The 27,335-nt window shown below is 38.1% G+C and overlaps 1 protein-coding gene across 2 annotated transcripts in view; it reads left to right on the top strand.

Moving 5' to 3' along the window:
- Positions 1-27,335, top strand: part of FANCC (FA complementation group C) — a 280,958-nt gene that overhangs the window by 85,773 nt on the left and 167,850 nt on the right. The window contains exons 3-5 of one of the 2 annotated variants that reach the window (XM_059141676.1): positions 14,235-14,477; positions 16,221-16,305; positions 20,475-20,569. In XM_059141676.1, the coding sequence (XP_058997659.1) occupies positions 14,313-14,477; positions 16,221-16,305; positions 20,475-20,569 (345 nt within the window). In that variant the 5' untranslated portion in view covers positions 14,235-14,312. The remainder of the gene's footprint in view (positions 1-14,234; positions 14,478-16,220; positions 16,306-20,474; positions 20,570-27,335) is intronic. The other variant, XM_059141675.1, reaches the window with a different exon arrangement.

The following is a 27,335-nucleotide window of genomic DNA, read 5'->3' on the forward strand; positions in this document are numbered from 1 at the left end:
TTGTACAACCTTCACCACCATCCATCTCCAGATCTTTTTCATCTTCCCAAACTTTAACAATGTACCCATTAAATAATAATTCTCCACCTAGTCCCTGACCACTGCTATTCTGTTTTCTGTTTCTATGAGTTTGACTACTCTGGGTATCTCCTGTAAGTGAAATGATATAATACTTGTCCTTTTGTGTCTGGCTTGTTTATCTTAGCATAATCTTCTCAAGGCTTGTCCATGTATGTATTGGAATTTCCTTCCTTTTAGGACTGAATAATATTCCATTGTATGTATATACCTATTTTGTATATTTATTCATCTCTCGATGAACTTTTGTATTATTGCTACCCTTTGGCTATTGTAAATAATGCTCTTATGAACATGGGTGTACAAATACCCATTTGTGCTCTTAACTTTGAATTCTTTTGTGTGTATATGTAGAAGTGGAATTGCTGGGTTATATGGTAATTCATTGTTTAATTTTTTAGGATCCACCATACTGAGTTCCACAGCAGCTATGCTATTTAGTATTCCTACCAACAATGCACAAGGGTTCCAGTTTTTCTGTATCTTCACCAACTCTTGCTATTTTTTTGTGTTTTTAAATAATAGTCATCCTCATGGGTGTAAAGTAGTATGTCATTGTAGTTTTGATTTGCATTTCTATAATGATAATGTTATGTAATATAATGTAATGTTGAGCAGCTTTTCATGTGTTTATTGGCCTTTTGTATATCTTTGAGAGAGATCTATTCAAGTCCTTTGTCCATTTTTAAATTTCATTTATTTATTTATTTATTTATTTATTTTAAATTTTATTTATTTATTTGACACAGAGAGAAAGATCACAAGTAGGCAGAGAGAGCGGGAGAAGCAGGCTCCGCTGAGCAGAGTGCCCAATGCGGGGCTCGATCCCAGGATCCTGGGATTGTGCATGACCTGAGCCGAAGGCAGAGGCTTTAACCCACTGAGCCACCCAAGCGCCCCACCTTTGTCCATTTTTTAAAAACAGGGATCCTTCCTTCCATTCCATCATTGAGTTATGGGAGCTCTTAATATATTTGGGCTACTAAACCCTTATTTGATACATGATTTGCACAGGTCTGTCCCTTTTACGTGTTGAACTTTTACACAAGGTTTCATTTCATTAAACAATTTTTTAAAAACTTTAAAGTTCTATATCACTGTTGTGATCATTTTCACTTTGGTGACTTCATCCTAGATGTTTACCCACTGTACTGATTTAAAAGATACAGATGGTAGGAACTTGGTAATTACTCAATGCTCACAATTAAATTATAATAACTACTTTTGGATTTCTCACACTGTTCAAAATGTAGCCGTGGCTGCTCTTATTTGCATACTTGGCTTTATTGTTTGCCATGAAAGAAAACAATAATGATTAAAATGAAGTGATTCTTAAAATATTTTTCCTTTACATCTGTGCCAGGTGTAGCCTTTGAGAGGACTTTAAAGGCACCACATTCCTCATCGTATCTGAGTAAGGATTCTTTTTATTTTTTTTTATTTTTTTATTTATCAGAGAGAGAGAGGGAGAGAGCGAGCACAGGCAGATAGAATGGCAGGCAGAGGCAGAGGGAGAAGCAGGCTCCCTGCTGAGCAAGGAGCCCGATGTGGGACTCGATCCCAGGACGCTGGGATCATGACCTGAGCCGAAGGCAGCTGCTTAACCAACTGAGCCACCCAGGCGTCCCTGAGTAAGGATTCTTTATAGATTTTTCAGAAAATCTAAAATCAGTTGAGTTCTGAGTTGTCTCTAGATGGGACAGCCCTTTTGCGATAGCGAGTTGCCTTTCAACAGCAGTACTAATGGAGGATCAGAAAATTGCAGGTTAAATTATAGAAGGGATTTTTCCATCCTGAAACTTTGTAGATTAAGAGAGGATAATAATGTCACATAATATTAAATGAGAGGCTGGAATTGCTGGCTCATGCCATTCCTGATCCCTCCCAGTGCTATGGTAGATGGAACATCTTGCGTGCTCTTGCCTGGGCCTGCAGGGTTTACTTTTTAAAGTCAGGGCTGTTTAAATACTCAGGTATCAACATGGAACTTTGGGAACCCAAACTTTGGGAACTATATATATTTCCAAAACTGTTGTTGAAAGATAATTTGAGAACCACTGGTCTGGGGGCTGTCCCTTGCCAGGCTTTTAACATTTGATATTTAAATTAAGGGAAATGGCTTTGTTTTTTTAATGAATGAATAAATGAATTTAATTTAATAAATTTTAAATTTAATTAATATAAAGGATACTTTGCCCCAGCCTGTCACCTACATGTTTCTTTCCTCTTCATCATTGTTCTTCAGACATTGCTTAAGTGTGATACTTTTCTTTCCTTCATTACTTCTCATGAATGGTGTTTGGTAAAATCCGTATTCTTTGTGAAGCACATTTCCATTAAGTTTTTGAGTATATCCTTTTCCCAAAGAACAGAAATCACCAAAATGGGGAACCTTTTAGCACTGAAGCATTACCTCTTTTTCATTTGCTCTATTTTGAATGCAGGCCATGTTGTCTTGGTAGCTAACACTGTGAACCCTCGTGGATAGTGGTGTATCTTTGTGCCATGGTGATCTCAGTTAATACAATAGTACTTTGCAAGTAGCAGAGTAACTTTCAAGCGGTGTATAAATGAGAGAAGAGGGGGAGGCAGTGATCCTAATCAGACACGACTTTTTTTTTTTTTAAGATAATTTATCTGTTTGAGAGAGAGCAAGAATGCAAGTGCAGGGGCGTGGGGCCGGGTCGGGGGAGTAGGCAGAGAGAGAGAGAAGCAGGCTTTTGGCTGAACAGGGAGCCTGGTGGGCTCGATTCGAGGATTCTGGGATCATGACCTGAGCTTAAGTCAGACATTTAACCAACTGAGCCATCCAGTCACCCCTAGAGCTGACACCATTTTGAACCAGCCCTGTTTCAATATCTGATGTTTGCTGGCTCTGATGGCTGGATTCCCTCGCTACTTTATCCCTCTTACTTCTGCCTCCTTCCTCTGTAGGATCTCCTCTGATAGCAAGAAGCAGAGACATGAGAAGTACATGGGGATCCTTTACTAAACAGTCGATTGCATTTGGGTGTCTAAGCTCTCTGTGCTTGTAAGACATTTCTTTAGTCTCTTCTATATGATTATTTCTGAAGTCATTTTATTTTCCCCTGGAAATATATAGTGAGAGGATTAAGAACTTTTGTTGTTTTTAGTCTGTGTATGTGGAGAAGGTGAAATCATGGTTTTGATTCCTTAACACAGGGTAAATGTGCCAAAAGAGAAATAAGAAATGGAAAATGAGTATGTCCTTCCAACTTTCCATGCCATTTGCTTTTGCCACATAAGCATATATAATTTGTGTACAAAATTCTTGTTAAAATCCTGAGTTAATGTCATTGATATCCACCTTTCTTTTATGCTTTTAAATGATGCTAAACATTATTTCTCCAGTTGCTCCAATGAAATGAATATGGGCATAGACATCCATGTGAGGGCATGTACACTAAGCAGACTCATAAGGAAGTCAAAGATTTACGTTTGGGGCAAGATCAAGAATTTGGTATCAGTCAAAAGATGTAAATTCATATCTCAGTTGTCTAGTAAGTGTGCAGATTAACTGGGATACAAAAATTAATGCATTTGTGAAAAAAGTTGAAATTACCCTGAAACTGAAGAATCCTCTCTTTTATGAGGCATGCATTTTGTTTTAGCTGCGTGGACACAGTTTCATTTTGTCTGGTTTAGCACAGACCTCTCACTGGTTACTCTCCCCTGAGTGATGAATTGGATGTCTCTTCAACCTTATGCCCATAGCCCTCTCAGGGCAAAGCAGTAGCCACATAGCTACTGGGAAGAGGGGGCAGGTAGAGAAAGCTGTGGATTTTGTCTTTCTGAGAGCCAAGACTGGGAAAGGGGAGTCATTATTTGAGGATGGGAAGGAGAAAGAAAACAAGCACTAAGATTGTATCTCTGGCCAATTATGATAGTTGTAATATTTTCAGAGGACTCAGCTAGAAAATATAAAATACTTATAGATTCTTTCAATAATTAAAAATTGTTATTGTATTCAGATACTTTAATGATTAGGAACTGTAAGCTATAACATTTTTTCTTTTTTTCCTTTGGGGTAATATCTGGATGGTAAATGTATATTTAGAAGTTGAAGCTTTTTGGGGGGGTAGTGGAAAGTAACACATAGAGGAAAGCACATAAACATGACTCATGGCTTTATAAATTATTAAAATGTTAATACACATGTTACTGGCATCCAGGTCAAGAAATATAATATTGTCAGCATCCTGATTGCCATTGTTCTTCTTTTCTTCCTCTAATGGTAATAGGATTCCTGACTTTTCAGGGTAACCACTGCAGTTTAGTTTTACCTGATTTTGAACTTTGTGTAAATGAATCATATCTTATATATTCTTACGGGTTGCTTTCTTTTTCTCAATATTATGATTGAAAATTCATCTCTATGCCTGTAGTGGTAGATCCCACATTTTCATTGCTGTATAGTATTGCTTTGTATGACTATATCACATTTAATTCATTCTACTCTTGACTGGCATTTGGGTTCTTTACAGTTTGGGTCTATTATGAACAGTGCTACTATGAACATTCTGCTGGTGCACAGTAACAAATAAGCTTGGAGTGTTCTTTGAGGGAGAGCTTGTAATTTGTGCATTTTTGCATGATTATGATTTACTGAGAGGGATGTGTGAAAATTCCCAGTATGATTGGAATTGATTGTTTCTTTTTGCAGTTAGGTCAGTTTCTGTGTTATATTTTGAGCTTTATAGTTTTTTTTCATTTCCATATTATTGGAGCATACAAATTTAGAATTGTTTAATCTTCCTGGTGAATCAAACACTGTCATTATTAAGTGACCTTCTTTACCTCTGGTAATGCTTTTTGTCCCAAAGTGTATTTGAGTTGGTACAGTGTATTGGATTTCTTTGGTTAGGTTTGTATAGTTTTTCTTTCCCTATTCTTTTAGTCTCTCTGAATCACCATATCTTTATGTTTTAAATGTGTCTTTTGTAGCAACATATATTTTTTTAAGATTTTATTTATTTATTTGACAGAGGGAGATCACAAGTAGGCAGAGAAGCAGGCAGAGAGAGAGAGAGAGAGAGAGAGAGAGGAGGAAGCAGGCTCCCTGCTGAGCAGAGAGCCCAAGGCGGGGCTCCATCCCAGGGCACTGGGATCATGACCTGAGCCGAAGGCAGAGGCTTTAACCCACTGAGCCACCCAGGCACCCCCTTTTTTCTTTTTAATTAAAAACTGATAGTGTTATCTACAATAGTCGAATTACGGAAACAGCCCATGTCCATCAGTTGATCAATGGATAAAGAAGATGTGGTGTATGCATACTCTCTCTCACACATACACACACACACACACACACACACACACACACACACACACACACACATATGACTATTACTCAGCCATGAAAATGAATGAACTTTTGCCATTTGTGACAGCATGGATGGAGCAAGAGAGTATTATGTTAAGTAAATGATGAAACTGATGAAATTCATCAGTCAGAGAAAGATAAAAACCATATGATTTCAATTGTATGTTGAATTTAGGAAACAAAACAATGAGCAAAAGGGGGGGGGAAGAGAGAGGAAGAGGCCAAGCCAAGAAACTACAGAGAACAAACTGATGGTTACCAAAGGGGAAGGGAATGGGTGAAATAGGTGATGGGGATTAAGGACTGCACCATGGGCACCAGGTGATGTACGGATGTATTGAGTCATGATATTGTACACCTGAAAGTATTATTACACTGTATGTTAACTAACTAGAATTTAAATAAATGTATTTCCTCAGATATTTAAGCCATTGGTATATCATATAATTACTGATATATTTGAGTTTAAATCTACCATCTCACTCTGTTTTTTTTTAAATCTTGTCCATTCTATATTCCTTTTTCTCTCCATTCTTCCCCTTTTGGGTTTTTTTTTTTTTTTAAATTGTAAATTTTTCCGATAACCTGGAAATTATATACTACCTGTTGATATTCTGTTAGTGGATATCTAGAAATTATAGTGTGCATTCTTGAATTATTAAAACCTAATGTTAAGGGACACCTGGGTGGCTCAGTTGTTTGGAGGACTGCCTTTGGCTCAGGTCATGATCCCAGAGTCCCGGGATCAAGTCCCGCATTAGGCCCCCAGCTCCACGGGGAGTCTGCTTCTCCCCCTGACCTTCTCCTTGCTCATGCTCTCTCTCACTGTCTCTCTCTCATATAAATAAATAAAATCTTAAAAAAAAAAACCAAACAAAACCTAATGTTAACTCTTTTATCTTCATTTTCCTGGAAAATGCGGAACTTTAGAACTCTTTAACTATTTTTTTCCAGGCTTGTATACTGTTGTTTTTATTATATCTTAATTTCTATATATATTTTTAAAACTTCAGTGATATTATTCTTATTTTATATCAAATGTTAAATTAAATTTTTTCACATATCTACCGTTTTTGTTGTCATTTCTTCTCATGCCTCCAGAATTTTGTCTGGGACCATTTTTCATCTAAGAGCAGGCTTACTGGTGGCAGATTCTCTGACATATTAGATGTTTCATTTCACTTTATCTTAAATATTTTAGTTGGGTATAGTATTCTGGGTTGGCCTCCCCCCACACACATTTATTGTATTAGAGGTATGTTTTCTGGCTATCTTGCTGTATTTTTTTGTATCTTATCCATTCTCCTATATTTTCCATTGTTTTATTTTCCATGTTGAATTCTGTGTAGTTTCTTCTTCTATATATTCCAAGTTCTCTAATTCTGTTTTCAGTTGGGTCTGATCAACTATTGAACCCATCTGTCGAATTCTTAGTTTTAATTAGTTTTTTTTGTCTTGTTTTTTCAGTTTTAGAATTTTAGAATTTCTACCATATTCTTTTATTTATTTTATTTATTTTGTTCTATTTCTTTTTCATTTTTGTCCATTGTTTGGGAGTTTTTCTTCATGTGTTCTTTTCTTCCTATGTGCTTGATTGTCTTTCATTATATAATTTTTGTTCTATTTGAAAAATTTTTAGGAATAGTTAGATGTTATTTTCCTTCAAAGAGGTGTTTTGTTTGTATCTTCCAGGCTCCTGAAAAAGCTTTTTAACCTTGCATTTTAACTGCATCTTTAGGATCAGAAGTGCATCCCTAAGCCTATGTAACCCATGTGCTAAAATCTTTCTCTATCATTTAACACTGTTTTTCTGATTCCTTGATGATTTTTAAATTATGTTTTTGTATTGCATGTAGCCAACAGGTAGGTTGGTCTCAACTGTATAGTCTACCATTATCTGACATAGGACTGAAATAGGATGCAATTTTAATTAAGTATGTTTCCACTAAAAATATTCTGTACTGTAATTTTATACTTTTGTTTACCTCCCCTGTCTTGGAACTTATGATAGACTTTTACTTCCAGCTATTTACAGTGCCAAGAAGAGCCAGATAAAACATCTTTTGAAGCCATTGGAAAACTGCAGATACTCAGTACTCAAGGGGTTAACACTGGCATGAAAGGAACTGCAGAGTTCTGAACAGATTCTTTAGCAGCTTTTCACCCTCAGGGCATTGCCATTTCTTGAGAAGCTGGGAGAGACCAAGAACCTGAAGGGGGGGTTAGTCAGGGAAGTTAACAATGCTTTTGGCAATTTCATGGTGTTAGAGAGACGTAATGTTGGATTGCCATAGGAAAAGATTGTTATTCTTACTACCTAAAACTGTAAGGCTTTAATATGTCAAGAAACACCATAAAAGCAGGATAGTGGATAAAAAAGCAAAATCACTGTTTTTTATCCCCTAAAGGATCTAAAATGATCATCAGTTCAGAAGAGCATTCAGGAAAGTGTTGATGGTGAACTTTATAATGGATGGCTCTATGTGAAACAACTGATCAGTTTCCACATTATGGTACATAAGACAACCAGTATGTGCTTTCTCATTTGACTCAAAGCACACACCACTATAAATGAAGTATTCTTGGAAAAAGATTGACCCTGGACCTAAAAAAACTTATAAATTGTGCTCTCAGTTTGTAGGCAATATAGGGGTTAGCAAAACATGCTAACGCCAGAGGAATGCAATCAGCCAACTGCACAAGTGTGGAGGATTCTATTAGTACAGTAGATTCTATTAGCCTCTTCTACTCGTTTTTTTTTTTTTTTTGGATAAATGATATGAAAATCAAGGGGTGATTATTAAAGATTAAGGGAGGCTTATTTTTATATCATTTTATAACAGATTAAAGGAGAGATATCAGTATTGTCCATATGCAATGTGTGGATGTTGTTTGGATACTAATATAAACAACCCAACCTAAAGGGTAATTTAAAAAAAATTTGAATGTAGATGGGTTATTAGATGATTATTTCTGGATTTATTGGGTGTGAAAGATAGTGTAGTTAAGTTTCTTTTTCTTTCCTTTTTTTTTTTTTTTGGAGTCATTAGAAAAGAGAGATATAGATCAAAGTATTTTGGGTAAAATGGTATGATGTCTGTGATTTGCTTGAACTAATGGTACATAGGCGTTCTTTTGGCTGCTTTGTCTGCTTTTTGGTGTATTTAAAAATAGTTATTAAACAGGAAAAAAAAACATAAAAGTTCATTTGTACTATGTAGCCTGTGCCTTAAGTGAGATTATTATAAGCTGTTCTCTCTGTTGGGTAAAAGTCGGCTGTTTATGAGTGGTGTCAGATAAAGAGATGTAAACTTTATTTTATTTGCATAGCATTCTTTTCTGTTAGCTTCATCTGTGAAAACTATGTAACTCTCTCACTCTTAAAGAAGCACAACTTGATTCATAGTCTTAGTAAGACTATATGGAATGGATGAAGGGCAGTTCTTCAGAGCGAAAGTGGGGTGCATTCATATTAAAGGAATAGGAAAAGGTTGCTAGGTGGGCAAAACCACAGATACCGACTACTTTGCACTTGCTGGTTACTTAGGACATTCAGACCTACTGCTGTCTACACAAAGAATTTGTTTTTTAAAGATTTTATTTATTTATTTGAAAGACAGAGATCACAAGCAGGCAGAGAGACAGGCAGAGGGAGAGGAAGGGAAGCAGGCTCCCTGCTGAGCAGAGAGCCCCATGCGGGACCTGATCCCAGGACCCTGAGATCATGACCTGAGCTGAACCACTGAGCCACCCAGGCGCCCCACACAAAGAATTTTTAAAACACTTCCAATTAATATAATTTAGCTTTCCTTTCAAAAAGGGAGATATCTGAAGTAATAATGCCTGGTTAATGCTTCTGGCTTCAGGCCCAAGATTTTTGGATAATGTCAGTTCCTCTTCCCATCTCTGCGATAGTTGGTAAATTACAGACTTTAGAAAATTTATCTACTAATAATATACTCTATATATGCAGTAGTAGGAGCGGGAAAAATGAAAGGGAAGGGAATTAAAAAAAATTATATGACACAGCAGGAAAGACAAACACAGATAGCATCCAAAAACCTCACTCATGCATTTTGCTCAAGAAGGCATAATTTGCACATGATGATAGAGTACTGCTGGGCACACCCAGCTCTGTGGCTTGGACAGTCAGTCCAGTCACTGAGGCCTGCTATTGGCTCTGCCCAGAATCCAGATCTTCCATACACACTTTAAACACCATTGGATCTGCTGGGACATGTGTGCCAAGTGGCAGAGCACTTTAGCATGAATCAACTGTGCAGTGATTCTTGCTCTGGGTCCTACTCATATTTCTCACTGCCAGAAAATAGGTAGAAGCAGATAAATGGTCTAAAACCCATGTGAGTTTATGTTCATGAGTCCCAGAGATGTCAGCCAAATGTTTTGAAAAGATGCAAAAAAGGTGGACAGTAAAACCCACGTTTGTTTTCTGCGCTTATCCAGCTATCTGGTCCACATTGGAGGCAACCACTGGTACTAGTTTGTTGTTTATCCTTATTTTAAAGGGCATATCCTGACTTGGTACAGATGCTTGGATTGCAAGAAATGTCCTGAAGTGGCAGGCCCTGTATATTCATGGGATTTATATCCCACTATCTGAAATACATGCAAGGCACCTGTGTCTTCTTAATCTCTTCTTAGTTCTGTCAGCCTGATAACTTCAATATGGTAGACTAGTGTAATACACTGTGTTCTGAGTTGATACCTCTAAGGGAGGTGAAAGCGGTTCAGACCACTTTCACATGTCCTCAAGTTATCCCAATGGAGAAATGCATTAATTACCAGCTTCATAACTGCATTCTAGGTGCCTGGGGTGGTATTAGTTTTCTCCAGTAGGGTCCACATCTGAAAGTACAGCTTTTGAGTTGGAGTCACCATTTGATTGTGTCTTTGTAGCGCAATATCATTGACTAAGACCAACTGGCTTCCTGGTTGAAAAGACGGTTTGTTTTTTTTGTTTTGTTTTGCTGTTTTTTTGTTTTTGGTTTTTTTTTTTTTTTTTTACAGATTATCAGATATCATTTTTTGATAATCCAGTCTTTCACATGGCCATTCCTACTAGAAGGTTATAACAAGGTAGGGTCCCTGATCATAGGCGATACCTCATTGACCTGTATTACCTTCTTGTTCCATGGACTTCTGGTTTCTAATACCCTAATATGAACAGAAGTTTCCCTGCCGTTTTCCATGATTTGGCCCAGTGACCATTTCTAAATTCCTCTTCTTTCTTCAAAGGTTTGTTGCCTGCAGCCCACTATCTGGTTTATATTAGATGTTATATCAGTATATGTGAAACTATATCAGTTTGTAGTTGCTTTTTTTTGTTTTGTTTTCTTGAAACCACAGAAACCAACAGTGGTTAATTTAAGGGGGAAAAAAAGGATTTTGCAGAAAGCCCTGGGTAGTGGACAGAATTAAAGAGCAAGCTGAGGGGCGCCTGGCTGGCTCAGTGGGTGGAACGTGCAACTCTTGATCTCAGCTCAGGGTTGTGAGTTCGAGCCCACAATGGGTATAGAGATTACTTAAAAATAAAATCTTTTTTTTTTTTTAATTTAAAGATTTTATTCATCCATTTGGTGAGAGAGAGAGAGAGCACAAGCAGGGGGAGTGGCAGGCAGAGGGAGAGGGAGAAGCAGGTTCCCTGCTGAACAAGGAGCCTAATGCTGGCCTCGATCCTAGATCATGACCTGAGCTAAAGGCAGATGCTTAATCAACTGAGCCACCCAGGCACTCCAAAAATAAAATCTTAAAAAAAAAAAATAGAGAGCTAGAAGGCTATACTTTGTTAATATAAGGACATGATGTAGGGTCCTTTGGATCTAGACTGAGTGAGTCTTTGAAATGACTTAGTTCCATCCTTATATCATTCTCTTCAAGATTCAGATTCCCAGCACAGGGTCTGGTTTGCCTAACTTGAATCATAATTTCACCTCTCACGGATGGCACAAGGTGCCTTGATTAATAGGCTCACCAAGACTTGGGGAATGGAGGAGTTCTTTCCTTAAGGGACAGTAAGGTGTTGTAATCAAAAGAAGGGAGGAGGAATGCTCAACAGGCATAGTCAACAGATGCCCATTCCAGAGTGTTTGGATTAGGTCATCATTTCTCAGTAGGGGTGTCATTGGCCTTTGGGGGAAGGCCGTTTTTCGTGCACTGCTGAACCGATGCATTGCAGTATGCTCAGCATCCCTGGCTCCTGGGCACTAAATGCCAGCAGCACTCCCACTGCTAAGCATCACAATCAGGTCACCCTTGTTTCCCAGTCATGACCATCTCCCCCCAGACAGGCTGTAGAACAGCCCCTCAGGACCATGGCTGCATGATCCCTAAAGCTGTTTCCATTTAAAACCATCAGATGTATTCCTGTTGCTAAGCAAAATGTTGTTTGTAATTTGGCAGTAATAAAATGATGTTTTCTGTCTCTTCTACCAAAAAGGTCTTCGGTTTAGTGTCTCCAGATATCTAAAAAGGCCTCACCTAGAACTGTGTGAACTATGTAAGAAATCCATTAATTTGTTTCTTCGGTTTATTTCCTTGTTGAAGGCACAGACTTTAGAGCTAGACTCTGTGAATCAGATCCCACAACCTGTAGCTCTGCTATTTCCTAGCAGTTACTTCCTTTGGGCTTTTATGTAATCTTACTTTGGGGAATTACGTAATTTCTCTGTGCTTCTGTAAAATGAGGATAATGATAGTACCCATTTCATAGGGTTGCTTACAGGATTAAATTAGCTACTGTGTGTAAACCACTTAACATATTGTCAAGAGCATAGTAAGGATATGTGTGTATAAGCTATTACTGTATTTCTAAAATGGGATATTAATAAAATTTCACATAGATATACCTTAAAAATTTTTTTTCTGGGGAAGTTACCTTTTAAAAGTTCAATTGCTATATCTGAAAAGGCATTTTGTTATGGTGTTTAGTTTAGAACTATACTTTGAAAAGTAGCAGTGAATTATTTATTTCTTTATCTAATATTTATTGTTTGCCAGGCATCTGTTAAATTCTAGGAGACAGGGAATTTATATACAGGTAGAGGAAGGAGTAACTAAGTGAGCAAATAACTACTGATGGGATAGGAGGTGGGGAGGAAGGAGCAGAAAGCAGTAATGTAGGAAAGGGTTCCACGTGTTGGTGGAACGGATGAGAGGCCTGGACCAGATGGTACGCAGTGGAGGAGTGGTGGCATAGGTAGGAAAAGAGAGCAGGTGCCAGAGCTAAGTTTTTGCAAGACTTCAAAGATTGCAGGAAGGAGCTAGGATCTTTCCTACAGGGAGTCAGGATTTCTTTCGCAGGAAGCTTTTGAAGTTGGGGGGAGGTTTTAAGCAGGAGTGTGCTGGGTGTGATTCTCATTTGGGAAAGTTGTTTTTGTGGACTGCAGAGAAGGAACTGGAGATGGATGGGTGGGAAGAAATGGATGGGAATGGGATGGGATGCAGCAGTGGAATTAGGAAGAAGTGGATAAGTTGAGTGAAATCATGCTTTTTTATTTTAGGAGTAGAATTGACAGGTGTTGGTGATGGCTTGGATAAGAAGGAGAATGAGAGAAAGGGAGGATTCAGGGAGAAGGAATAAATTTTTGGTTATTATGTGTCATTTGACAGGATGCATGTATTTCCCCCATGATTATACCTTTTTTTCCCTCATGGTCCTACTTAAGATCAAATTTTTAGTACTATTTAAAAATTTCCACCTTCCTGCTCTAGTTTTGTGTACTGCAACCAAATTGTATGACCTCCTTAAGTATTTTGATTTTCTTCTTTAATAATGAAACCTCCTTTGTTGTTGTTTTTGGTTAATTGGGACCATTTTATCTGTTAATTATTGCTGCTGAACGTTTAAGCTCACCTTTTGCAGAGCTGTCTTTTGAAATCATATAGCTGAGTATCATCCCTGTCCCAAGAAAGTCAGAGGCCTTGTAAAAGCCTGCACAGTTGAGAAGCAGCCCTCCCTCTTCTGCCCGGTGTGCTTCTTATGGGTGAGGATGGTGAGGAGCTGGGATGGTGGGGGGACACCTGGGTTTATTTAGCCAGCTCTGCCTGAGGCTCATTCTCACTGCGCCACTCCCCAGTTCTTTCTAACATGTACTTCAGGTGTGGTAAGTCACGTTTATGGACGATGTTCTGTCCTTTAGGACTAGTACACCTCCTCAATAATTATAGTTTTTCATATTTTACTAAAATATGATTTCTTCTTGTGAATTAATTGAGATCAAGCATATATACTAGTCTTTAATCAAATAGGTTGCTCAAAATTATGCATGTGGAATGAATTATTTTACTTTTCCTAAAAAGTGAAGAGAGACTGGAAAGAAATTTCAGTAGACAGTAATGCATAGCGAATTTCTCGAACACCTTAATGAGAAGCCAGAAATGCATATAAAACATGAAAACTTCAAAAACATTTTTAGACACAGCCTATTATTAAACACCCGAGGATGTTTTTGATTTCCTATTACATTAAAATACCCAAATGAACTTCAGAACATTTAAAAATAGCTCAATCTTAAAAAGAAGATATAAAGTATTATCAGCTGTGTGCTTTCTGTGTATAATTAGCATGTGTCTGTGAAGGTATAATGACTTCTAGTGGAATATTACTCATGATAAAAGTTCAGATGGTGAGAATTGGAGCTACAGCTGGGTGACACGTTTTAAAATAATTCAATGATGACTCCATCGAAGGCATTCTATTTTAGTCCCTTATATTCCCCCTTTCACTCATCAGTGGAATATGAAATAACCAATAAAAATCCTTTTAAAAATGTTTCATTTTCCCCCTTTCTTCTAGATTTGATGTGTGCTCACTGTTTCTTTCAGTGCTTGGCAGGCCACTGTGAAGGTCCATCACCTTTTCCCTTTTTCAAAGATGGCTCAAGATTCAGTAGGCTTTTCTTCTGATTATCAGTTTTGGATGCAGAAGCTTTCTGTGTGGGACCAGGCCTCTACTTTGGAAACCCAGCAAGATACCTGCCTTCACCTGCCTCGATTTCAGGAGTTCCTGAGGCAGATGTATGAAGTTTTGAAAGAGATGGTAAGTGGTAGACCAAAATAACAAATCTCTACTACATTTAACTAAGCCTGAATGTTATCTGGGGTCAGGGACTTGTGGTATTGACCCGATATATTGTTGGGTTGGAAAGACAAATTATCCATAGGTAATACAGACAGGGGGCTGTTTCCTGACCTCTGATTTCTTACGATTTAAATCTTCTCGATTAGTTACATTGTCATATGGGACTTCCTGACCAGTAAAGTTGTTTTTTTAAAAAACAAGATTTTGACACTTGTTGTCAGGTAATAATTGGGATTCTTTTAAATGCCTTTGCATTTTTTAAATATTGAAGAGTTTTCCCAAGTGCTTCCCCCCCACCCCCCCACCCCGTTTTTAAGAGAGGGAGAAAAGATGGGGAGAGGAAGAGAGAAAATCTTAAGCAGGCTCCATGCCCAGAGTGAAGCACAATGCTGGGCTTGACCTCACAATCTGAAATCATGACCTGAGCCAAAATCAGTAGAACACTTAACTGACTGAGCCACCCAGGCACCCCAATGCTTACCCTTTCTTTAATGCTGTCCTAAAGTTGGTTCTACCATGAGATGATAAATAATAAGATCTCTTCTTTTGAATATTTCAAGTGGTCTTTTCTGGTGAATATTAAGGTTTTGAGTGTCTTCACTGCTGTTGTATAATGTGTTTAAATTTGATATTTTTTTGTTTTGACATTTCCCATTTTTACTACAATGGATATTTTAATAAATTAACATGCTTTTATGTTATGAAAATATTATTTGTTTTATACTTACTTTCTAAATTCAAAATGAAAAGTGAAATTTTCATTTAACATAGATGTTCTTTTGTTATAAAAAATATAACAAAGGAAAACTTCCCTTAAAAAAAGCAAGTCAGAAATTCGAAGAATTACTCATGTTGACGATATGAGTTCATGTGTTTTTAGCAACTAGAAGGAAAGATAGAGTCTGTATGAGCAACTGACACTACCTTTTAAAATTGTTTTTCTGTAATTGGATTTCTGCAGCTTGGCTTTAAATTGGTCCCAGAAAGTCTAGGATTGGCCTTGATGCTAAGACAAATGTGAAGAATTTATTGGTGCAGCAGCTTACATTTCAGCTTATATACATGTTACCTCATTTAGGTCTTATTTTTGAATTTTCTTGAAAGGTAAAGAAGTGGGAAGAGGGCCAGTTATGCATGCTACAATAGCATGTAGATTGTTTAATCTTAAGCTGTTTTCTATTTGCTTGATCTGGTCTCAGATTATTGTAGAGTAAGTATGATGTCATTTCGCATTTGGTAACCAAAATAGTCATAAACAGAGATGTATATCTTTATCCTGTAGCTGCTTTTGTTTCTTTTTACAAGTTCTAGAGTTCTTGTCCTCCCAAGCCTTCTTTGAAATAGCCCTACTAAAGTTGAGTTAGGAACCTTTCTTATGGTGGAGTAAAAAAAAACCCACAATATTTTGTTCACTGGTATACATTCTTTTATATTTTTAAACAAATTGGCGTTTCCTAAGTATAAATAAAATAAAGGTAATTTTATAAGAAGCTTGATTTTATGTAAATGTGCTGTACATCTTCAAGTTTTGGTGGTATGGTTTAAGGATGAAGTAAGGTGGTTACTTGTTAAATTTTATTTGAAATTCCCACTTTTCTGAAATATACTAAATATTCAGACTCCTTCAACCTATAGTATCAGTTTAACTCTCTAAGATGTGTGGTGTCCTTTTATTGACCAAAACATATTTTTCTTCTATAGGATTCAAATACGATCATTGAAAGGTTCCCCACAATTGGTCAACTCTTGGCAAAAACTTGCTGGAATCCTTTTATCTTAGCATTTGGTAAGACTCCAAAGCCTGTCTTCTCAAAATACAAACTTCTAATAATAATTTTAATCTATGCATTGTTTAACAAAATACAGAGCTTCAAATGATAAATTTTGTCCCATTGTTTACAAAATAACTATTAAGGTTTATTCATTGTTCCATTAGAAAGATGGCATCCTGGTCGCCTGGGTGACTCAGTCAATTAAGCATCTGCTTTCTGCTCAGGTCATTACCTCAGGGTCCTGGGAACGGGTTCCACATTGGGCTCTCTGTTCAGCGGCAAGTCAGAGGGTCTGCTTCTCCCTCTCCTCTCCCTCTGTGCTCTCTCTTGCTTTCACTATCTCTCAAATAAATAAATGAAATCTTAAAAAATAAAAAACAAAAAAAGGTGACATTCTTTTCTTGTCCATATATGTTCACATAGATTATCTCACACACATGTACATAGACACACCTATACATATGCATATTAGTAAGAAAATAGAACATGTGTTATAGAGTAGACTCTTCCAGATGATTATCAAACCTCATTTTTAATTCATTGTGAAATGGTTATAATAATGAAATAATTTCTTGTTTAACAATTTCATGTTAACTCACATTCTACCTTTTTCCATGCATAAAATCATTCTTCAGTGTCCTAATCCTTACATGGCCCTGACGTTCTTTGTGGATGTAGTTTTAACTGTAGTTTTAACCAAGGTGAAGAGGAATTTGGGGACACTTTGGGGTAGATGTTCCTTTCTTGACCTCCTGCCTCTAGCCTCATTTCCTGTGTAATCCTCCACAACCACACCACACACATGGTAGTCAGGTTGAGTTGAGTTACTAACAGTGACTGGAAGGCATGTGATGTCAGGGCTTGTGACATGTCACTCCTTTGCCTGGAGCTCTGTTTTCATCTTCTGTCCTTTTAAACTTTCTTTGAAATAGTTTTGCTGGAGCTGAATTAGGAACTTCTCTTAGTGTCCCCATAGCTGATCGCATCTCCCTGAATTCTAACACTTACTGCACCCTTTTGTAATTATCGATTTGCCTGTCTGATGTCCTGGAGGACTGAATACTTCTTGAGAGCAGGGACTGTGGTTTTACTTGTTTTTGTCATTCAGGGCCTAGCATAGAGGAGAGCAGGCACATCTGAAGGTGTACAGTTGAGGTTTATTGCCTCACATGAATATATATATTCACTGGACAGATACTTACTAAGCATTTTTTTTTTTTTTTTTAATGTGCGAAGCCTATGAAAACATGGCCATGATTTCTCTCACTGGAAGCATCCAGTCACAGAGAAAAGAGACCCCAGCAGATCAGCCTGACTCAGAAATGGTTTGTGTTAATGGAGCTCTGAACAGGGAGCTGAGAGTTAAAGGAGAGTTTTTCAGGGGAGGTCGAACTGGGGCTGACTCTTAGAGAACAGTAGATGAAATGGGACTTTCTGAGATGAGCCACCAGATTCGCTAGGTTTCAGATTCCTTATTTGTAAAAGCAGGAGACTGGACTGATTTCTCCCTGTAGCTTTAAACTTGTATCTGTGTGTGATCATTCCGTAGCACCTCTCCCCATTACATTGGCCCCCTCTGACAGCCAGAAACAAATCCTTCATCTCTTTTTGTTTCAGTGCCTCGGTTATGTTTTGAATTATCTGTTAAATTTCAGCTTCCTGTTTGAGGTGTGCCTTGGGTTCTGAGCTTAGTGAAGACTGACAGACAACAGAACTCCAGGATGAATTAACTCTTGCCTGTGTTACTATTGTTGTTTTGCTAGTTGGGTACTTTTGGTCAGGAGAGGGTCTTTTCTTATGGTTTTATAATATGAAAGTAACCTTAAATACAGGAAAGGTGACAGTTTCCATCAAAGAAAGAAGTTAAGTCTCTGATAATGCTAGGTGAGAATTGGATCAGAAATAAGGATAATAAAGAAGGAGGAAAGATTTGGAAATGAAAAGATACCTGAAGAGGAGAGAAAAAACAGGTAATGGAAAGGGAGGGAATACCTTTTATTCGGGTGTGTTCTCTACATAAGTTTACTGCTTTCAATTTCTTGGAATTATGGCTGCCCTCAGGATTAAGCATAACAGCTATAACCTCACTATTTGGTATTTATTGCTATATAAAAATCTGCCCCCAAACTTGGCAGCTTAAAATAACAAATATTTATTGTCTTAAAAAAATGCTATCTTCATTCTTTTAAATTGTAGATTAAGGAATTTTAAAAGAATTTTGAAGAATTAATTTAGTTTTCATTTGGAATACTAGCTCAGGATACAAAAAAATATGTGGCAAATATATGCTGGCATATTTTTTCCCCTTCCACTCATTTTTAGAATCCAAATTTTCATGAAGAACTGGTGGCAGTGACTCTTTGCATGGTGAATCCCAGGTGTTTTCCCATCTCACTCAACTGGACTGCAGGATGTCCACTCTGAATCTAGGAGCCTCAGAGAGGAACCTGACAGATGCCTTCTCCCTGCAGTGAGCGTTGGTGGCACTCGTGAATAACAAGTGATGGCTTCCGAAATTGTCCCTCAAAACAAAACAAAAACAAAAACAAAGAGCAGCCAGAGAAATGTTCACCCAGCCTTTAGGAGGTGCCTTCCCTTGCCCAGGGTCAATGTACTGAAATGGACTGAAATGCACTGCTAATGGGCTTATTTTGTTTTAGGGACAATTTCGAAAAATTATACACTTGTTGAACTAAATGTGCAGATTCACTCAACACCTGGGGAAAATTTCCATCTTTTAGATAACTTAAGTTCCATAAAATACTATTTTCTTTCTTTTTCTCCCCCTCCCCGCCGTCCCATTGGGTTGCTTTTTTTTTCCCCTAACAGGGGAAGCCACTTGTGTAGTAAGCATATCACTGGATGTGTCTGACACTCTGTGACATGAAGATAGTTAGACTTTCTTTTAATATTTAAAGCACAGGAAGTGCAGTGGTCAAATTTTAAATCAGTGGCATTGGTTGAGCCTGAAGAATCTTAGGATCTTCAGAGGTTAAATGACATGATTCATGAAATATACCTGTAATAGGCAAGTCGGTGAGACATTTGAGCTCATTAAAAACTAGGAAAAAAATGAATGTCCCTCAGAATAATCCCTGATAAAGTTTGTCCAGAGATGTTATTATGGGAGCAGAAACTTATGACGTTTATAGGGGAGAAAAGTAGGCTTAATAAACATTTACTATTAGTGTTCTTTAGTATATGGTTGAAAATGCAGGGGTAGCTTTTATATTTTATAAAAGGTTATATTTTCCTTATTTCTTGTTGATATTTTCCTTATTTCTTGTTCCCATAGCTCTTAGAAATGCTGTGTTTCTTAGACCATAGAAGATGAGAGGGTAAGGGGTATCAGGTGATTCTGCAGATAATTGGTTCCTGGTGCTGGCCTTCCTCAGCTGCCACTCCACGGCCTTTAGATGAAAGCCATGGTTGGTTGGCTCTTGTGTAGTTACTGATGTCTTCAGTTTTATGCATCATTCTTGCTTCTCAGTTGTGTTGTAAAATCTCCAACTGGAATGGACTCTGTTACCAAACGAGGAAAAAGAAAATGGCTCACTGAGTAGATATTCTTGCCAAGTATAAGATTTCAAAGTTCAGCGTTTTCATCACATATTTGGTAAAGTTTTAAATTTTAAAGAATGAGGAACATGTCAGAGTCTTCTATCTTATCCAAACCATTTAGAAAAACAGAATATGTTTTAAAACGATCCTTTCGTTAATTTTTTTTTTTAAGAAGTGAGGATGTTTTGGGGAACTAGAAGATTAAAAGATTAAGACAGAAATCCTTAGTACTGCCTAGAACAGTTATATTGCCTTTAAAAGGTTGAAATTACTATCAGTCTGAAATATGCTTTAAGAGAACTAATCTTGGGAAACGTGCAGTCCTTTTAGTTGTTTCTTTCATTCTCTTTTGGCTTTAAAAATTGTTGCTGTATAAGAAAGGGAATTGACCACACAAGGGCTAAGCATAAGTGATCCCAAAACCACAAGAATAAAAAAAACCCCATGAAGTTAAGTTTCACAGATGGTCCTGGATGTTTGTTTCATGAATTTAGTAGTTTGAGATTTTCCTAAAATATAATACATATATTTCCTTTAAATACAGTGTTTAAAGAATTTTTATACTGATTATCTTTTCTTCCTATTTGATTAAACCTACTTATTTTAGTTTTCCTTTTTGCAGATGAAAGTCAGAAAATTCTAATATGGTGCTTATGTTGTCTAATTAATAAAGAACCACAGAATTCTGAAGAATCGAAACTTAACTCCTGGACACGGGTAAGAGTAAATCCTGCCCTGTACTGCTTTGCATTGAATTGATTAAAAGGTGCTTCTTTGACAGTCCAGTTCTGTGATGTTTTAGAACTTTTTCAAATAGTCTTCGCTGTTCCATTATCTTGCTGGGTGTAGTTATTCAAGAGATTTCATTTTTGCTTGACTGTGAGTTCCAGAAGATAGCAGTCTTTAGGGTGAACTTTTTCATACCTGGAAGACCTAATATTGCATGATTTTGAAAAGTTGCTTTCAGGTAATGTAAAGAATGTTCACTCTTTCCTTCTAGCGTTTGCTATCCTTCAAAAAAAATTGCTCCTCCTTATCAACCTAGTTTAAATACTTATGTAATTTCTGTCTAAGTATTTCTCTCTCTCTCAGGATCTAATCTGTAGTAAAATGAAAATTCAGAAGTGCCCTGGGAGCTGCTGTCTTTATTTTATACCTGAAGTTGGTATCCAGGCCAGGGTGTTCAGACTAGCACCACAGAATAAATCGTTGGCTGCCGCTGCTCACGTCAAATTGGTTCCTTGACTGTGTTGGACCGCATAGCTGACAGCTTCCTGCATTCCCCCTGTCTATTTCTGCTTTTTCTTGAAGGGCAGGCACAAGTTGGCAAATGCTGTAAGGCTGGGCTGTGGCTGCCCTCACCACCAGCATCTCGCCTGTTCTTTTCTCATACCCCCCACTGTCGTGCTGTAATAACCCCACGGACTAGCTGATGCCTGTCAGACTCCACTTAGTATGCATATGGTTCAGATTAGCTGCTTAGTATTATGAAATCATCCACCCAGATTAATGCATACAGTTTTGTCTATCAGTCTGACTGGTGATATCATTCCATTCACTGCTTTTTTAACCATTCCTTTGTTTTATACAAAATTGCTGACAGAGCTGACAAAGACAGTGTTTATATTTTTCTGTTAGATTTAAAAGCAGAATTGAAGGGACAGTAGAAGTGAAAAAGGGTTGGGTTGGGGAAGGAAAGATGCAAACTTTAACTGGAAGGTAAATTATACTAAAGAGCTAAAGAAAGGAACTGATAAGTAGAACTAGGGAAGAAAATGTCTGAAAAACAAAGCTATAGAAATAGAATAACATATATAGTCTTCAGTTTTTTAAATTGTTGCTTTTGATGTTTTAATGATTACTTTGGATATATTTTTGTATTGGCTAGTTCATTAAGTCCTGAAATAGGCCACCCAATAGTATTTGTAGGGTCATTGGGTCAACTTTCTTCATTTAAACACATGACTTTATTGGCCTATTTTAAAATTTCTAGCCTTGCATTTTATTCTGTGGCTTTCTCTTATTTAATACTGCGTCCATTTATCAATAGATACGTATAAAATATAGCACAGGAAGGTTAACTTAAAATCTTAACTCATGCCATCAGGAAATTTATAGACTGGTAACCAGAGCTATGTATAGGTGTGATAGAAATACAGAGGACACTCGCTCAGACTTGGGGCTTTGTAGATGTGTCCTACAGTAGGTGATATCACCAGCTGAGTTTGGAAGGGTGGCTAGGAGGGCAGGGATAGAGCTTTAGGAAGGATATTCCTGTCAGCAGAAAGAGCACACCTAAAGATGTGCTCTTTTAAATAAATTTTAAAAATCTTAAAAAAAAAAAAAAAAAAGCAGTGCCCCTTTCAGGGAACTGTAGGTACTTAGATAATAGTTGAGCTTGGGGTTTTGTACTGCTGGTGATGAAGCATGAAACCTAATGTATGATTATAAGAAGTTTTGGGGATGACTGGGTGGCTCAGTTGATTAAGCGTCTGCGATCAGCTCAGCTCATGATCCCAGGGTGCTGGGATCGAGTCTGGCACTGGGAATCCTTGCTCAGCTGGGAGCCTACTTCTGCCTCTGCCTGCTGCTCTCCTGCTTGTGCTCTTTCTCTCTCTGACAAAAAAATAAATAAAATCTTAAACAAGTTTTTACTTTATTTTGAAGGCAGTATTTTTTTTTTTTAAAAGATTTTATTTATTTGACAGAGAGATCACAAGTAGGCAGAGAGGCAGGCGGGGGCGGGGGCGGGGAAGGAGGCTCCCTGCTGAGCAGAGATCCTGATGCGGGGCTCAATCCCAGGACCCCGAGATCATGACCTGAGCCGAAGGCAGAGACTTAACCCAGTGAGCCACCCAGGTGCCCCAGAAGGCAGTATTTTAATCAAGAAAATGTTTGACTTGGACTGAATTTTAGAAACTTAACAGCAAAAGGTAATTGATTTGGAAGGGAGTGGGATAGCGCTTTGGAAACTACCCTAGTGATGAAGGTGAGAAATCATGCAGCCCTGAATGAAATGGAGAAGAGGAGCCAGGTTTATGATATGAATAAGGTAAATATTCAAAAGATGTAATAGCAGGTAAAGTGCAGATGTACTTAAGTGTAGGTGGAGTTGAACGTACTGTTCTTGGAAGAGTGAGCTGATTTACACAGAAGAGGGCTGACAGTCCTCAGGGCTTGGGAACACTGGAGCCTTGGGTGAGGGTCAAATTGCCCAGGGAGGGCATCTAGCATGAGGATGGGAAAGAACCTCTGGACAACCTTGGGAGACACTGGCATTTAGGGAGTGAGTGCAGGAATAAGCTACCCTGCGGGTCAGAAACAGAGTCAGTAGGGAGTGCGTGCAGGAATAAGCTACCCTGTGGGTCAGAAACAGAGTCAGAGGTGTAGAAGGAGAAAACCAGCAGCATTTCAAGAAGGAATGGGTGGTCGTTCATATCTAACACTCTAGTGCAGGACTGTCCAACACAAAATACATACTAAATAGATAATTTGAATTTTCTAGTAGCTGCTTTAGGAGACGAAAAGAATAAGTGAAATTAATTTTAATAATATTTTATGCAACCCAGTATATCAAAAATACTATCATTTAAACATATAATCAATATAACAATTATTGAGATTATTTTATGCTCTCTCTTCATACTAAGTCATTGAAATCCTTTGTGTGTGTTACGTTTAAACTTATCTACATGTTATGTCTTAGTGTAAGAGAAATTTCCCCCACTTCAAGGTCATGAACACCTTCCATATTAGCTTCTAAAAGAATACTGATTTGCTTTTCCCATTTAGGTCGGTGTGACTGTTTTTTGTGTGCTCTAAGTAGGCATCCACTTTCACTTCACTTCTGCATGGATACCCATTGTCCCAACACCATTACTGAAAAGTTCTTTGCTCACTGGTGTTTGGTGCTACCTTGGTTGTAAGTCAAGTGTCTCTATGCGTGTAGATATAATCCTAAATCTCTCTGTTGGTTTCATCTATCTCTGATGGTTAATTTTTGTGTCAACTGGACTGGACTATGTGGTGCCAAGATAATTGGTCATACATTAGTCTCGGTTTCTGCGAGGTAATTTTGAATGTGATCAACTTTTAAATAGATTGGGTAGAGTAGATCATCCTCTTTAATGTGTGGGTATTTCATCCAATTAGCCAAAAAAGCTGAACCCTTCCATGAGAGTTTTCTTTTTACTGAAATCTCATAAATAGTGGGTTTTGAGTGAACCCCAAGTTGTATGTTTTGTTATTTTTGGTGTAACACATCATTGTCAAGGTATTCAACAGGGAGTGTCCTGAATTTTTAGGAAACCAGTGGTTTCAGAAATGATGGTATTATGTATACCAAGTTGTAAGGCAAGGGAGTCAGAAGAGACAGTTTATGTTTGGTGCTTGAACAACTGCACTAAAGACTGGTGAGCCAAGGGACAGACACTGATGCTTTGGAAACAGGATTAATCTACACTGTTGGTAATTTCCATTTTTACTTGCTTTTGTGTTTTTTAGGATTTAAAAATACTAGCCTGGCTCAGCTCAGATGTTGAAACGTAGGGGAAGAATTATTGTCCAAGTTTGAATGGTAATTTAAAAGGGAAAATAGCATATTTCTTAAGGGCAACTAGTGAAAGACAGTAGAGGCAAGGTGAAATTCAGGGACAAGGCTGGGGATGCAGGAGATTTCTCTTTCACAGCTCTACCCTGACAAAACATTGGTAGTCCTGTATAATTGTTTTGATTTTACTTTTGAAATAACAAACACCATACTCGTTTCTTTTTCCTACCTGTATTCTATTTGCTTGACTTTCTAAAACCTGCAGTTTCTTTGAATGTTTATATTTACACATTTGGCACATAGTTATTAATTGCTTTCCCAGTATCCATCTCCCTCTTTTCTTACGTTCTTACAGTAGCATGCATTTCTCAGCTGTGCATTGTGCATCTTGGGTGAGACTTACCACACCACGGTCCTGGGGTTAGTCCTGCTTGGCTTAACCAAGATCACCTCTCACAGAGATTGGCCAAGATGGACATTTAACCCACACTGGAAATTCAGCCCTACAACTTTTGTGTGATTGATTGGGGGGAGGTGGGTTTTATCTTTCCTGCTGAACATGAATTAGGTAGTCCCTGAAGTTATTGTTAGTCACTGTGGATCTGGGAGGACAGCCTGCCTGGGAGTGAAGTTAGTCTTGAGGGAACAGAGCTGAGAGAAAGAAAAAGAGGGTCACATTCAGGTTGTTTTGTTTGGGCCCTAGACCAAGCCTCTCCTGGACTTCAGTGCTCTCGTACTTCCTTTTCCTGTTTAAGCCAGTTTGGTTTAGAGTTGTTTTTACTAGCAGCCAACAGCATCCTAACTTGAGAAAACAGACTTATTTGTGGGCTTAAATATTTTTTGAAGGGTTTCAAAACTCAGGTGTACACATATGCAATTGCAAAAGAAAAAAAATCTTATTTACTGAAAGGATAGTATAAATCAACAGTGAATTTGGCAAAATAATTACAGTTACTTAAAAGTTGCATAGGTGATTCAGAGTTGTTTTTCCACCACCACTTATGATGAAGATGTGTATTAAAGAAGGCCTCCATGGAGAGGGACAGCAGCAGCGTGGTGGCATGGTATTCTTGTTTTTGTCCCTGTTAAACATTTAAAACTCAACATTCATCCACAAAAGAGAAATGCCTATGTGGGAGCTATGGGATCCAGCAGCATACACCGAGGGACCCGGGAGGCATCTTGCCCACCTTTGCATCAGGTAATAGAGCAGGTAGACCCCAGTTCAGGCTGTCGAACTGGCTGGAGTTCTGTGAAGTGGCTCCAGCCTTTCAGCAGAGGCCCCTGGGAAACGCTGACTTGGGCAGATGCTCACAGATGCCAGAGCCTTGTACAAGTCCAGGTTTCTAGAGGAGACATTCCAGCACACTGTTGGAATAGTAATACAAGTGGGACACTTTGAAATGGGCCCTGTTTCCTTTCTTGGCTTATGTGAGAAAGAACAAGGTGAGAATGGAGCTCCAAGCACATGCAGCAGTCCAGTCACCCAGGTGGACTCATTTCACATTGGTGTGATTATGATTTCCTACGCCGGACATTTGGAGTAACAGAAGGTGTGTCACAGAGCTTATAGGGGGAGAATTGGACAAAAATGTTAAAGCATATATAGGTCACATAGTTCTCCTAGAATATAAATTATATTATTTTTCTTATAAAAGTTAGGAAACTTCTAGCATTCACATTTATGGATAAATGGATACTTTCTTTGTATTCTGTCACCAAGCATACATAATGTTTGGAGACCTGAGAGAGAACGATACCAGATCCCACCTAATTTGCCTCCCTGTTACTGAAAGCCAAGTTCGTCTGCCCATTGCTGTAAAGGCCGATACTCAAGAGACGAATGTTTATGGTAAAGGAATATGAGCTTTATTCAGCAGGCTGGCCATGTGGGGAGAAGGTGGGCTCTTGTCCAAAGGCCAACTCCAAGCTTTCTGCTTGGCTAAGAGATTTTTAAAGGGAGTGCAGTGGTCTGTGACATTTCTTGATTACGTGTAGACTTGGTAATGCCAACTACAGAGTTATCTTGATGCTTGGAGGTTGTGCAAGAAATTCTAGTTCCGTGGTGCGCAGAGGGGGTTGTGCGGGAACATCTGAGTCCTTGGTATCCAGGCGTTGTGTGAGAGTGCCCTGTTCTTTCTGCAAAGGAGGGCGAGGTCTACAGATGTGTAGAGGGAGGTCAGTGAAGTCATTTGTATAACCTTAAAAATGAAAAACATTTTGCTGAAAGATTGCTGGACTAATCAGAAAGCTAAGGGAGCTTCAAACAGACTTGTTGGCCACTGTGGCCTACGCACATTCTGGTCCTTTATTCCCCAAGGCCAGTGGTCCGCAAATTTCAGAGTAAATTAATTCTGTTAACAGATCAAGGACTTTAAGTCAGCATGTGAGGATTGTGGGAACTTGAAGCAAGTTAACCCTTAAGACCTGCAGAAATGCGGTGACATCCCTACTCCATCTCTCATTAGCTTCACTGAAGTTATTTATTTGAGCCTTACTTCACCAGAAATGGAGATTTTAACAGTTCCTACTTAATTTTTTTTGAAGATTAAAGGAGATAATCCATTTCATTCAATGGATTAAATTAAACAAATAAAATATATTAAAAATGAATGAAATAAAGAAGGAGTCCTTCATAGCCTCAAGTCTCTTTTACCTTTTTCCACAATCCTGCGGTAAATTCCCAATATGCTGGTCACCTCACACTCATTTCCATGGTTGCACACTAATAGCATAAACCCAGTAGTTGAGCACCATCACAGGATCTTGGCAAAAGAGACTGGTCTGCAAGTAATGCCTTTTTTCAGTGTTACAGCTTACCAAATAACAAAGGACTGGTCATATACACTTCTTTTAAAAAGTATTTCTTTCTTTGATTTTCATCTCCTGAAAATTCTCCTTTAAATGCATTTGAACTGTCTACTTCTTTATTCT

This window comes from Mustela lutreola, chromosome 12, assembly GCF_030435805.1.
Source record: "Mustela lutreola isolate mMusLut2 chromosome 12, mMusLut2.pri, whole genome shotgun sequence".
Taxonomy (NCBI): domain Eukaryota; kingdom Metazoa; phylum Chordata; class Mammalia; order Carnivora; family Mustelidae; genus Mustela; species Mustela lutreola.